This window comes from Anomaloglossus baeobatrachus, chromosome 8 (assembly GCF_048569485.1).
Source record: "Anomaloglossus baeobatrachus isolate aAnoBae1 chromosome 8, aAnoBae1.hap1, whole genome shotgun sequence".
Lineage (NCBI taxonomy): Eukaryota > Metazoa > Chordata > Amphibia > Anura > Aromobatidae > Anomaloglossus > Anomaloglossus baeobatrachus.
This window is the reverse complement of record NC_134360.1, coordinates 150177698-150192118: the sequence shown is the minus strand read 5'-3', so window position 1 is coordinate 150192118 and position 14421 is coordinate 150177698. Positions and strand designations below refer to the sequence as shown.

The 14421-nt window shown below is 48.6% G+C and overlaps 1 protein-coding gene across 1 annotated transcript in view; it reads right to left on the bottom strand.

Moving 5' to 3' along the window:
• CFH (complement factor H) overlaps positions 1-14421 on the bottom strand; it is a 1163637-nt gene that overhangs the window by 621662 nt on the left and 527554 nt on the right. The window contains exon 12 of the mRNA XM_075322035.1: positions 1129-1302. Coding sequence (XP_075178150.1) covers positions 1129-1302 — 174 coding nt within the window. The remainder of the gene's footprint in view (positions 1-1128; positions 1303-14421) is intronic.

Here is a 14421-nt window from a genome sequence, read left to right as displayed (position 1 = left end):
AAATATGATTGTTTGCATAATTTTGACCAGGCGAAGAAAACTTCCAAGATTTTTTTTTATCTAGTTCACTAACAAATTGACAGCAGGTAGTGCCAACAATACCTACAAAATTTGATTAACTGCGTAATTTTGACCAGGTCATGAAAACTACCAAGACCTTTTTACCTAGTTCACTAGCAAATGTACAGCAGACACTACTAACTAACAATACCTAGAAATGTTATTGACTGCGTAATTTTGACCCGGCCATGAAAACTGCCTAGACCTTTTTACCTAGTTCACTAGATAATTTACAGCAGTACTAACTAACAATACCTAGAAATGTGATTGACTGGCTAATTGGGAGCAGCAATAGATATTTAGATACTGCACTGACAACTCTTTAGCAGGCACTGAAAAGTAGCTTTATCTATTTCTATCATTAAATGCTGATTTGTGGCACACAGCTTTGCATACACTGCACATCCCTATTCTACACTATCGTTCTCCTATCTATCTCAACTACCTATCATTAAACTCCTAGCTAATCTAACTGTCTAGCAGCACCAGCAGCAGTACCGCCGGCAGCACCTTCGCTATCGTTTAACATTCACACAATGGCGCCGACGCCACTTGTCCGCCCTTGTGTCTGAACCTTGTGGATGTTTGCTGCGCTGTGATTGGCTGCAGGAACATCCGCAAATAAAGTTAAAAGTCTCCACCCCCTCCACTCAATAAACACATCACCCCATTCATCATACAGAAAGACAATCCTGTTCAAAAGCATAACATGTTATTAGAAAAGCATTTTTTTAAAAAATAAAAAAACAAACAAAACGAAACACTACCGACTTTTGGGGAAAGTGTTCAGGTTACCAAGCCCGAACTGAACAGGCTAATGTTCATACTGAACTTGAAATTGGCGAACCTTTATCAAACAGGTTTGCTTATCTCTAATCATGGAGTCCTGTTTCGGACCTCTACATAATTGCAGTGGGTCCTATTGGCCAACAGTGCTCATCTGAGTGACTCTCCTCACTTCAGCTAGTAATTGAAGAGTCACAAAAAAACCTTGTTTGGCTCATTTATGTGGCTATAGAATTAATCTATCTAAAATAGCTCTATGTTTCAACAAAGTTCCAAACTTACTTTCACAAGTGGGTAATATTGGATCCCATCCTTGTTCTGTACAAGTGCTTATTCTAGCTCCAACTCTTTTGAAGCCACGATTGCATGAAAATGAAACTCTTACATCAGTCTTATAAGATGATTGATGAGGACTGAGTATGACATTCAAAGTCGCTGGAATGGTGCACTCAATATCTGAAAGAGAAAAATAGGCAGTTAAACCTCTTCCCATTAAAGTCAATATTATTTTGTTGTGCTTATATTTTTTCCTCTTCATCTTCCAAGAGCCATAACACTTATTTTTCCAAGCAATGTTTTACTTTGAAATAATAGCATTCATTTTATTGTACAATGCACTGGAAAATGGAAAAATAAAATCAATGTACTGTGAAATAGGGAAAAAAATAAACACAATGCCATTGTTTTTTAAATTAGTTTTTTAAGGTGTTCACTGTGCAGTATAGTAACTGATGATTCTCCATGATTCTGCAGGTCAGTCTGATTTCAGCAATAGCAAACCAGTGGCCTTTATCCGGGTGAGAGATAGCGGTTAAAGCACTGAGAGTGGCTCACCTTGACGGGTTGTGACAGTCACAACTACTATACTGGTGTATAAGGCTGGTTTCACACTACGTCTTTTTAACATCCGTTGAAAACGTTATTTTAGCGGAAATACGGATCCTGCTTTTACAGCAAATAACGTATGCAATAGCATCTGTTATTTTGCAGGATCCTGCACTGGATGTTTAGGGGCGGGCATTGGAGTCATGTGATCGGGAGTGAGGGGAACTAGACTGGGAGCCGGCTTCTGACAGCTGCAGACGCTGGTAACCAAGGTAAACATCGGCCTTGGATACCCGATATTTATCTTGGTTACGAGTGTCTGCAGCTGCTAGGAGCAGGGCTCCCTGCACACGTAACCAACGTAAACATCGGGTAACTAAGATAAGTGGTTACGCGATATTTACCTTGGTTACGAGTGTCCGCAGCTCTCAGGTGGAAGAGAGAGGAAGGGGGAGGAAGGGGGAAAGACAGAGATAGAGAGAGAGGGTGAGGGAGGGAGGAGGAGAGAGAGACAGATCACGCGAGACTGGTTCTGGGCATGCTCAGTACTTTCTGGGCATGCTCAGTACAAAAGCAGGATCCTGTCTATCAGCATGCCAGCGTTCACATGCGTTTGCGTGCTGTTTAGTCAGGATCCAGCAATTTGCAGTATTTGGACGCAGCTCAAAAACGCTACAAGTAGCGTTTTTGAAACATGTTAAAAAACTGCAAGTCACTGGATCCTCACTATAACGCACGCAAACGCAGGTGAACGGATGTTAACGCGAGTCCATTGCAAATGCATTGAAATGAAAACGCATTTGCACTGGATCCGTACTACCGCTAAAATAACGTTTTCAACGGATGTTAAAAAGACGTAGTGTGAAACCAGCCTTATACAGCTGCTGCAGCCCCACGTAGAACTAAAGTCAGCATCCTAAATCCTTTTTTTTTGAGAGGGAACAGAAACAATGCAATTTTGGTGTTCCAAATTGTTTCACTTTATTAAGTTTACTTTTTGGGATAAATAGTTGTATTTTTTTTTTTTTTTTAAATATAAGGCACTTTCGTGATTACAATAATATCAAATATGTTTTCTTTTCTTTCCTTCATTTTAATAGTGGAAAAGAATTGATGTACCATTTGAATGATGTTATTTTTTTATTTATTATAAATTTGTAAAACCATTTTTATTTTTTACTTTATTTTTCTAATCTGCTTTGGAGACTCAAATCTTACGTGTTTGAATGCTTGCTCTAAATAATTCAATACAGCTAGATTGCAGAATGTAGAAAAAATTACGATCTCCAGATTGGGCTTCACAGGAGAATAAAGATGGCAGCAACTGGGCTTCTCAGTATGCACCTGGCTGCCATGATAACTCATTGAGTCTCCACAATCGTGTGGTGGGTGGGGGTGACAGGAGCTGGTGTACTTGTGTATTAGCAATTGCATTATTTAAACGCCTGTCTCAGTGATTGGAACGGGCTACAATTGCTGCAATTTCATCAATTCAGTCACTGTACTAACAGCCATATGCTGGCTATGTAATTCAGTAGGATTAAAGCTCAGCTGTTGAGCTGCACTATACATGAAGTAGTACTGGAATAGCACTGGTATAGACATAAAACTAGTAATATTGGACTCTATGTTGGAAAGGGTTGAGGATGCTTTCTTTTGTTTGAATAGAAATAATAACAAGCAGGTGCGGACACTGATGGTGAAGGGCCTCTGTGTCCAACTTGGTCTTGTCCCCCACTCTCAAGCCCCACCCATGTAAACACTTGCACATTTACATTAAGCACAATATAATAAAATATAGACATGCCCATTTATTAAACATTACATACAAATACAGTATACATATTGAACACATGCACAAAAGAATGTATAGAATACTCATATACACAATTTTTCTGACCCACTTATTTGCATTACTGGACAATGTTTTTGTTTATTCATTCATAGCTGTAACATACATTTTTTTATTTATGTAATTTTCACTATATAATAACTGACTATAATTTTGTTAACTGTTATTTTGCCAAACACTTCTATAAGTTATACAATTGTAATAAAGAGAATCTGTTATCAGGATTTTATATCCTAAAGTGATGATGACATGTGTATAAAGGTGCTTTCATGCTGATTAAAGCCTTACCTTACTTTTAAGTATTTGCTTTGTGGTTTTAGGCTCCTTCACATTGCATTTACCTCTCCATTCAGTGGTCCCATCGGGGCTTCCTCCAAACCCACCCCCCCCCACAAAACAAGTTTTGGATGCATGTGCCGCAATGTGAAACCAGCCTTAGGGCTACTTTGCATGTTGCGACATCGCTAGCATCAGCTAGCGATGCCGAGCGCGATAGTACCCGCCCCCGTTGCATATGCGATATCTTGTGATAGCTGCCGTAGCGAACATTATCGCTACGGCAGCTTCACACGCACTTACCTGCCCTGCGACGTTGATCTGGCCGGTGACCCGCCTCCTTCAGGTGGTCCCTGGACACCGTGGTTGTATTTTTCCCCTGGTCGCGACTAATCAGGTAGGTCTTCTCGTTCTCCCATCCAGTTGGCTGTATGACATAGGGGGTCCTTTCCCACTGATCGTCGATATTGTGTGTTCTCCTTTTGCGCTTCAACACCACATCCCCTGGTCCAAAAGGGCAGCCTGAGCGCGCTTGTTGAAGCGCTGCTCTTGCTTTTCTCGATCTTGATGCAGATTCCGTTCCACATACTCTTGGATCCATCGGTAATGCGTCTGCCGCTTGGCATCCCAGTTGGCAGTGGAAGGAAGAGTTTCGGGCACCTCTATGTCCATTTCTATGTCCACAGACAGCCACCCCGACTGGTCTCTCATCAGGTTTGCAGGCGTGCACTTGGTGGAGCTGCAGGGGATGTTGTTGTACATGTCTATCAAATCGGGCAGTTTCTCCGGCCACAGAATCCGTTCCTCCAGGAAAACTCTTTATCTTTGTCTTTAGGAGGTTAAGGAAAAGATGGTTCATTTTCTCGCACATCCCATTAGTTTGGGTATGGTAGGGAGTGGTCCGGATCTTCTTGCATCCATACAAGTGGCAGAACTCCTGGAAAACCTCCGCTTCAAAGGTCGGGCCCTGATCTGTGAGCACCTTCTCCGGGTAGTCATGCGGTCAGCAAAAGTAGGCCTGGAAGGCCCTGGCTGTAGTGCGGCCTGTCAAATCTTTACCGGGGACAACCACCATGAATCTCGAGTAGTGGTCCACAATGGTCAGGGCATAGGTATACCCGCTCCGGCTGGGCGTAAGCTTGACATGGTCCAGGGCGACCAACTCTAGCGGTTGTTGGGTGACAATCAGCTGTAGCGGGGCCTTCTGACTGGTTTCGTCCCGTCTACTCAGTGTACAGGGACCACACTCTCGGCACCAGGCCTCCACGGACTCCCGCATCCCACTCCAGTAAAACTGCTCCCTCAGCAGCATTTCCAGCTTCTTCCAGCCAAAGTGTCCTGAGCCGTCATGGTAGGCCTGCAGGACCTTGGGTACGCATGCCTGGGGCACCACCAGCTGGCGAACTTTCTCATGAGTCTTTGGGTTGATCAACCCCCTATACAGCTTCCCCTGATGCAGGTACAGACGGTCTCTCTCTTTCCACAACCGCTGAGCTTCGGAGGGGGCTGTGGGGCTCATCCTGGAAGAACCCTGGGCAATCATTGTTTTGACCAGCTGAACTGCAGGCTCTTGATCCTGGGCTTCTTGCCACCCCTGGCTGGGCAGCGGGTCAAGGTTCACCTGCTGTTGGATAACGCAGGGCTTCTCACTTTGTGGCCAATGGAATGTGGGTAGCTCGATCTCCTCCAGGCTGGTTTCCTCCATCCCTTCATCGGGCAAATGTGGCATTCGAGACAGCGCATCCGCATTGGTGTTCTTGCGGCCATCCCTGTACTTGATGGTGAAGTCGTAATTGGACAGTCGAGCCATCCACCGCTGCTCCAGGGCGCCCAGCTTAGCCGTATCCAGATGGTTTAACGGGTTGTTGTCAGTGTAGGCAGTAAACTTTGCCGCCGCGAGGTAATGCTTAAACCTTTCTGTTATCGCCCACATGAGGGCCAAGAACTCAAGCTTGAAGGAGCTGTAATTCTCGGGGTTCCTTTCTGTTGGCTAGAGCTTCCTGCTGGTGTAGGCGATCACCTTCTCCTTCCCATCTTGTACCTGGGACAGGACCGCACCCAGGCCCGCATTGCTGGCGTCAGTGTAAGGGATGAACGGGAGGCCGTAATCAGGATAAGCCAAGATTTCTTCCCCTGTTAGGGTCGACTTTAGCTGTTGAAAGGACTCCTCATGCTTCTCACCCCAGACAAACGGGGGTCCAGGAGATCTACCATTCTTGGTCTGTCCCACGAGGAGGTCTTGCATGGGAGTGGCCATCTCCATGTACCCCTTGATAAAACGGCGGTAGTAGCCCACTAGACCCAGGAACTGCCTCACCTCCTTTATCGTGGTTGACTGCGGCCAGCTCTAGATAGCGGTAATCTTTTCAGGATCCGGGGCTACGCCGTCCGCACTCACCACATGTCCGAGGTACTGCACTTTGGGTTTCAACAGATGGCACTTAGAGGGTTTTAACTTCATCCCATACTTGGTGAGGGCCGCAAACACTTCTGCGAGGTGCTCCAGGTGGGCTTTATATGTCTTGGAATACACAATCACGTCATCCAAGTACAGCAGAACAGTCTCGAAGTTGAGATGCCCCAAACAGCACTCCATGAGCCTCTGGAAGGTCCCCGGGGCATTGCACAGCCCGAACGGCATACTGTTGAACTCGCAGAGTCCCATGGGGGTAGCGAACATAGTGCAACCGTGCAACCGCCACCTGCCAGTAGCCACTAGTAAGGTCAAGGGTAGAGAAATAATTAGCAGTCTTCAGCGCAGCGAGCGACTCTTCAATGTGGGGTAGAGGGTATGCATCTTTATGCGTTATCTGGTTGATCTTCCGGTAATCTACACACATTCTCATGGTACCATCCTTCTTCCTCACCAGCACCAATGGAGCTGCCCAGGGACTACAACTATCCCAGATGACCCCTGCCACCTTCATGTTCCTCATCATTTCTTTGGCGCACTGGTAGTGTGCAGGTGGGATTGGCCTGTACCTTTCTTTAATGGATGGATGCCTACCCGTGGGGATATGGTAGTTGAACCCCTTTAACTCTCCCAAAATCTAGCGGGTGCTTACTGAAAACCTGCCTGTACTCCTGCACTACCATGTATACCCCTTCCTTGTGGTGCATGGGTGTAGCCTCGGTGCTGACATGCAACTCCCGGCACCACTCCTCTAATTGTTCGGGTGGAGGGTCACTGCCTAAGGGTGGTGCACTGGTTGTGGGGGTTGTTTCATGGATAGCATGTGCGTCTACGGTGAACAACTTGGCTATGGTGGCATAGCAGGAGAGCCTGACCTCTTCCTCTCTACAATTCAGCACTCTCACGGGGACTCTCCACTTTTTGACATCAATCACCCCCCGACCCGTGTAACGATGCTGTGCTTGGTAACCATAGTACACATCGGGTTACTAAGCAAAGCGCTTTGCTTACAGTTACTGAATGTGTACCTTGGCTACGTGAGCAGGGAGCCGGCTTCTAGAAGCTGCAGACGCTGGTAACCAAGGTAAATATCGGGTAACCAAGCAAAGCGCTTTGCTTGGTTACCCAATGTGTACCTTGGTTACCAGCGTCTGCAGAAGTCGGCTCCCTGCTCCCTGCACATTCAGATTGTTGCTTTCTCGCTGTCAAACACAGCGATGTGTGCTTCACAGCAGGAGAGTAACAACCAAAAAATGGTCCAGGACAGCAACGACCGTCAACCTCACAGTAGGGGCCAGGTCGTTGCTGGATGTCACACACAGCAACATCGCTAGCAAGATTGCTGTTGCGTCACAAAAACTGACTCAGCAGCGATGTCGCTAGCGATGTCGCTTAGTAAGATGTGGCCTCTAGAGTGACCGAGTGCCCTGTCAGCGAGATAACACCCCTGGCCATGCTTGCTTGTCCAGGTGTCAGTAGTGATATGCACCCTGGGAGACACACAGGTTTTCAAGGAAAAGGTCATCTTGGCTGTGACATGATGGTGTAACGCCGGCACAGCTTTATTAGAGAAGTAATGGCGATTGAGCAACTGGTACTGGAGGACTACAATGGCCATCAGGTTTTGGAAACCCTCTATATCCACCAGGCGGAAAAGGCAGTATTTCCATGGCCAACAGTTTCAATATGGTCAAGTTCAAGCCCTTTGCTTTGCCATGTATGGAAGGAAATGGTCTTTTTCGTGACCAAAACTGCGGGACTGAAGGCTGACTACTGTGGTGAAAGAGGGTGAAGTAAGATGTACATGACTGAGCGGTGGACTGGAGAGAGGTGTAGTGGGAGATGTAATGCTGGATTGAGAAACATGTGGTGTGCTCAGTGTCTCACATTGCTCAAAAACACCAGACACAGTCACTTCTGAAACACCTGACGGGCCATTATTCCCACTGTAATACTGTAACGGCTACACAAGAGGTCGTTCTGCAGTTGGAGACCTGTGTTACAATAGTTTTGCAGGTGACGCAGGAGGAGGAGGAGGAAGAAGAAGCGGCAGATGATGTTGATTTGGCAGCTGGTTGTTGGTAGGCCTGTTAGGCCACATTTTAATGCAGCGGGATTCCCACAGTAATGCATGTTGCTTGCGCATGTGCCTGTTCATAAATGTAGTTGACAAATTATTTGAATTTTTCCCTCTACTCAGTTATTTCTTTACAATGTTGGCAGATAATGAAAGTTGGGTCTTTTGCAGTCTCAAAAAGAAGCCCAGGCAATAGGAGGAGAAGCCACTTGATGCAGCGTTTGCCATCCACTGTAGCACTTAATTTCTCTTGGTATAGGATGAGCTGGCATTTGCTCACTAGAACCTTGACTAACAGAGCTTTCCACATGTACACTACAACACTCTGCCTATTCCCCCTTCCACGACAATATCGTCATGATTTATCACTCGTGGTTAATGTACCATTCCCCTTTGACATGGATGTTTCGCAACGCTACACTCAAACCTGTCAGATACCGGACACAAAATATAAACTATTTAGTTACTGCGTTACTGCCTGAATTAGCAGTATGGTGAAGGCACTAAAAAGTACCACTGCCTACAAAGGAAGTTCACTGCGTCATTTGGAGCAGAGATGGTTAAGTGCCAAGAAGACCTTTTTAGCTTGTTTAATAGCAAATTTTCAGCAGTCATCACTAACAATACCTACAGTATACATGTATTTCACTGTGTAATATCGAGCTCTCAATTCAAGTTGCAAAGAAACACTTATTAGATGCTTCCCTAGCAACGTTTTCCGCCACGCACAGCTAACTACCAGTACATAGCAATGTGTTTATGTAATTTTCAGTAGGCAATTAAAATTGCCCTGAAACACTTTTTAGATGATTCCCTGTGATTTGTTTTACGCCACGCACTTTTAAGTAACAATACCTATAACTGTGTTTGCAGAATTTTGACCAGGCAATTTAAATTGGCAAGATCATCTTTTTAAATAGTTTCCTAGCAACTTTTTCCGCCAGCAAAGCTAACTACCAATACCTATCATTGTAATTTTGTCATTTTCAGCAGGCAACTAAAAGTGCCAAAAACCACTTATTGATAATTCCTTACTATTTGTTTTAGGCCATGCACTTTCAAGTAACAATACCTACAGTGGGGTGTGAGGTAGCGTGGTCGGCTGCGCAGCAGAAGACACGGGATCCAGGCATTAAGGTTCACAGCACACGGTTTTAATGTCCAAACAAAAGTCCACAACAATATACATGTGACTCTCCAGCAGAGAACTCAGGGAGTTGTGTTCACTCCCTCACACCCGGCACACCTGCCCTTGTTCCTGATTCTATTTAACCCTTCCTTCAGCCTGTAGGGAAACAGCATTAACCCTAGAGTGGATTTACTTTCTATCATGGAGTGAACACAACCGGGGCGAGACATACCGACCGTCATAGATAACCCCGGTCACAGTCTCACATACCCCCCCCTCAGTTCAAGCGTGCGGGGTTGAACTCCCGCCATCAAACACGGGCCGCGGGACAAGGCATTGGCGTTGCCCTGCAACCCACCGGCTCTATGTTCAACCGTAAACCGGAAGTTCTGCAGAGAAAGGAACCACCGGGTAACCCGGGCATTCCGTTCCTTGGCGGACCTCATCCAGACCAGTGGAGAGTGATCCGTCACCAAGCGAAACTGCCGTCCCAGCAGGTAATAGCGTAGGGATTCCAAGGCCCACTTGATCGCCAGGCACTCCTTCTCCACTACGCTATAATTCCGCTCGGGAGGGGTGAGCTTCCTACTTAAGAAGGTGACGGGGTGTTCCTCCCCCTGAACCACCTGAGACAACACTGCCCCCAGGCCGACCTCTGAGGCGTCAGTCTGTACTATGAACTCCTTCCGGAAATCAGGGTGTACGAGAACGGGCTGTCCGCACAGGACCCCCTTCAGGGCCCGGAAGGAGTCCTCGGCCTGCGGAGTCCAGCGCACCATGACGGACTTCTTGCCTTTGAGAAGGTCCGTCAAGGGGGCTGATAGTCCCGCAAAATCCTTTACAAACCTCCTGTAGTACCCCACGATACCCAGGAAGGCCCTAACCTGCTTCGTGGTCAGGGGTCTAGGCCACTTCTGGATCGCCTCAACCTTGTTAATTTGGGGCTTAATCACTCCTTGGCCTATCACGTAGCCCAAGTAGCGGGCTTCCGTGAGTCCCAACGCACATTTCTTGGGATTGGCTGTCAATCCGGCTGTTCGAAGCGCGTCCACCACCGCTTGTACCTGTTCCAAGTGGGTCTGCCAATCGGAGCTGTAAATAATGATGTCATCAAGGTACGCTGATGCATACGCCTGGTGGGGTTCCAGCACTAAGTCCATCAACCTCTGGAACGTGGCCGGAGCGCCATGTAACCCAAAAGGCAAGACAACATAGTGGAAGAGACCCTCCGGCGTAACAAAAGCGGTTTTCTCCTTAGCGGACTCAGTCAGTGGCACCTGCCAGTACCCCTTGGTCAGGTCGAGCGTGGTGAAATATCGCGCCTGTCACAGCCTATCAATCAGCTCATCCACCCAGGGCATGGGGTAGAGATCGAACTTGGATATTTCGTTCAATCTCCTAAAGTCATTGCAGAACCTTAAGGAGCCATCGGGTTTTGGTATTAGGACAATCGGACTAGCCCATTCACTCCGGGATTTTTCGATGACCCCCAGGCGTAACATTGTCTTTACTTCCTCCGATATGGCTTGTCGTCGAGCCTCCGGTACCCGGTATGACTTCAGGCGTACCTTCAGGTGGGGCTCGGTGACAATATCATGTCGTATCAGACTGGTCCTACCGGGCAGCTCGGAGAAGACATCGGGGTTCTGCTGAACCAACCGTCTGACCTCTCGCCTCTGAGTCTTGGTGAGGGCTTCTCCAATCCTTACTTCCGGTTCGTCCTCTCCGGAGGTCGCTGGAGCCGGAGGTGAACGACCCGAAGAGGAGGGAGATGGGGAAAAAACAGCCATCAGGCTTTCCCGTTCCTGCCAAGGTTTTAATAGGTTGACATGGTATATTTGTTCAGGTTTCCGCCTACCGGGCTGCAATACCTTATAGTTGACCACCCCGACTCTTTCCTTTATCTCGTAGGGGCCTTGCCACTGAGCCAGGAATTTACTCTCCGCCGTGGGGATTAATACCAACACCCGATCCCCGGGTTTAAAGGTCCGCACGGTGGCTTGTCTATTGTAGCGGCCGCTTTGCGCGGCCTGAGCCTCCTGTAAATGCTCCTTCACAATTGGCATGACCGCGCTTATGCGGTTCTGTATACCCAAAATGTGTTCAATCACACTTTTATGGGGGGTGGGCTCTTGCTCCCATGTTTCCTTTGCCAGGTCCAACAATCCCCGGGGATGTCGCCCGTATAACAATTTAAAAGGCGAAAACCCCGTGGATGCCTGTGGCACCTCACGGATGGCAAACATCAAATAGGGAAGCATCATATCCCAGTCTTTCCCGTCTTTTGAAATTACCCTTTTGAGCATGGTTTTCAGGGTTTTTTATTAAACCGTCCGTTTGAGGATGATACACAGACGTACGCAACTGCTTGATCTGGAGTAGCCGGCATAGCTCTTTGGTCACTTTAGACATGAATGGGGTCCCCTGATCCGTAAGGATCTCCTTGGGCAACCCCACCCGGCAGAACACAGCAAACAACTCCCGAGCTATAAGCTTTGCTGCAGTATGTCTGAGAGGTATCGCCTCGGGATACCGGGTGGCATAGTCAACGATCACTAGGATGTGTTGGTGCCCTCGAGCGGACTTTACGAGGGGCCCCACCAGATCCATCCCTATCCGTTCAAAAGGGACTTCTATAATGGGTAACGGTACCAACGGACTGCGAAAATGGGTCAGGGGTGCGGTAAGCTGACACTCTGGGCAGGTTTCGCAGAACCGTTTTACCTCCCCAAAGACTCCGGGCCAATAGAACCTTTGCAATATTCGCTCCTGCGTTTTCTTGACCCCTAGGTGGCCACTCATCAGGTGTTTATGAGCCAAGTCGAGGACCCGCCGACGATGCGGCTGGGGCACCACCAACTGCTCTACCCCCACGCCCCGTATTTCATCTACCCGGTAGAGTAAATCCTGCTTAAGAGCGAAATGGGGGTACCTTACCTGGGCACCGGGCAGCTGTGCCACCCCGTCAATTACTGTCACCCGACTCCGGGCATGTATTAATGTAGGGTCCTGGAGTTGGGCAGTCCCAAACGTATCCGGGGACGCCTCCAACTCCGGGATGGGTTCGACCGTCTCAGCCTCTCCTGCCAATACCTCTAGGGGCGACCTATCGGGTTCACATTCTGTCCCTATCATGGGGACCCCTACGGCAGGTGTCCCGGATTCAGGATTGTAGGGCTCAGGTCCCGGACTGACCAATATCTGAGGAGACTTAGGGGGTCCCTTCCATAAAGTCCAAAAATAGGGCAGATCCCTTCCTAGGATCACGTCATAAGGAAGAGTGTTAAGAAGTCCCACCTCATGTTGCACCTGACCGCAAGGTGCTGTGATGGTGACAATCCCCGTGGGATAGTCTCGGCGGTCCCCATGTATGCAAACCACCCCCACGGTACGTCTTGTGGCCTTTACTTTAGCCCTCAAGGTGGATCGCACAAGGGTCACTAAGCTTCCGGAATCCAACAATCCTGTAACCGGACATCCATTCACCTGTATTTGGCACAATTGGGGCTCCGTCTCTGGGGAGACCAGGTCAGCGGAAACACACCACCTGAGCATACATTGAACCCCGCCGGGTAACCCCACAATCCATGGGCTCCGTGGTGAGTGGACACTGGGCTTCCATATGTCCCACCCGCTGGCACCGCCAACATCTAATGGAGACGGAAACTCCCTTGACGGGTTGTCGTTTAGGGTACAGAACCTTCCGGACCTCAGGAATGGCGGCCTCAGACGGGACGGTAGGGGACTCCTGCACCGGTGTCAGCGGTGGGTCCTTGGCCCTAGGCTTGGAGGGGCCGGACCGACGGGCGGTACGCAAAGTCTCAGTGTCCCGTATCAAGTCCTGCGTAGCCACATGCCGCTCTACCAGGGACACTAATTGGTCCAGGGTACTTGGGTCACCCTGTCCTACCCACCGTTGAACGGTGACGGGTAAAGTGCGCACAAAACGATCCACTACTACCCTTTCCACCATTTGCGCCGGGCTCAGAGTGTCAGGCTGCAACCATTTTTTTACAAGATGCAACAAGTCATAGGCCTGGGAGCGTACGGGTTTGGCTTCCTCATAGAACCACTGATTTACCCGCTGAGCCCGTACATAGGTATTCACCCCCAACCAAGCCAGTATTTCGGCTTTCAGGGTCACATAGTCAATGGCGTCCTCGGTACAGAGGTCCAGGTACGCTTTTTGGGGTTCCCCCGTCAGATAAGGCGACAATACCTCAGCCCACTGGGGGGTCGGCAGCTTTTCCCGCTCGGCCACCCGCTCAAACACCGCCAGGAACGCTTCCACATCATCCCCCGGGGTCATCTTTTGTAATGCTTGTCTCACCGCTTTCCGGACGCTGCCGTCGTCACCCGGTCCCGGGGTTGTTGCTGCCGGTCCGGCACGGATCAACTTGGCCAGGAGAACCATCTGTTCTTGGTGCCTTTTTTCCTGCGCTTGTAAGGATTGCTGCTGACGTGCATTGGCCTGAACCAGCTGTTCTTGGTGCCTTGTGTCCTGCGCTTGCAAGGATTGCTGCTGACGTTCCAACGCCCGGAGCAGGTGTGCATTGGTCTGTTGCTGCTGTGCATTAGCCTCTTGTAGCTGTGCATTAGTCTGTTGCTGCTGCCTTAGTATGTCCTCCATGGCGTCACCGGGTTTGGGCTGTAGTATAGCCGCTCGAATCCAGGACATGTGCTGCTGGGTCACCAGGGATGGATGCTACACCTCACTGGCTGTCATGCCCGCATTCTCCACCATATGTGAGGTAGCGTGGTCGGCTGCGCAGCAGAAGACACAGGATCCAGGCATTAAGGTTCACAGCACACGGTTTTAATGTCCAAACAAAAGTCCACAACAATATACATGTGCCTCTCCAGCAGAGAACTCAGGGAGTTGTGTTCACTCCCTCACACCCGGCACACCTGCCCTTGTTCCTGATTCTATTTAACCCTTCCTTCAGCCTGTAGGGAAACAGCATTAACCCTAGAGTGGATTTACTTTCTATCATGGAGTGAGC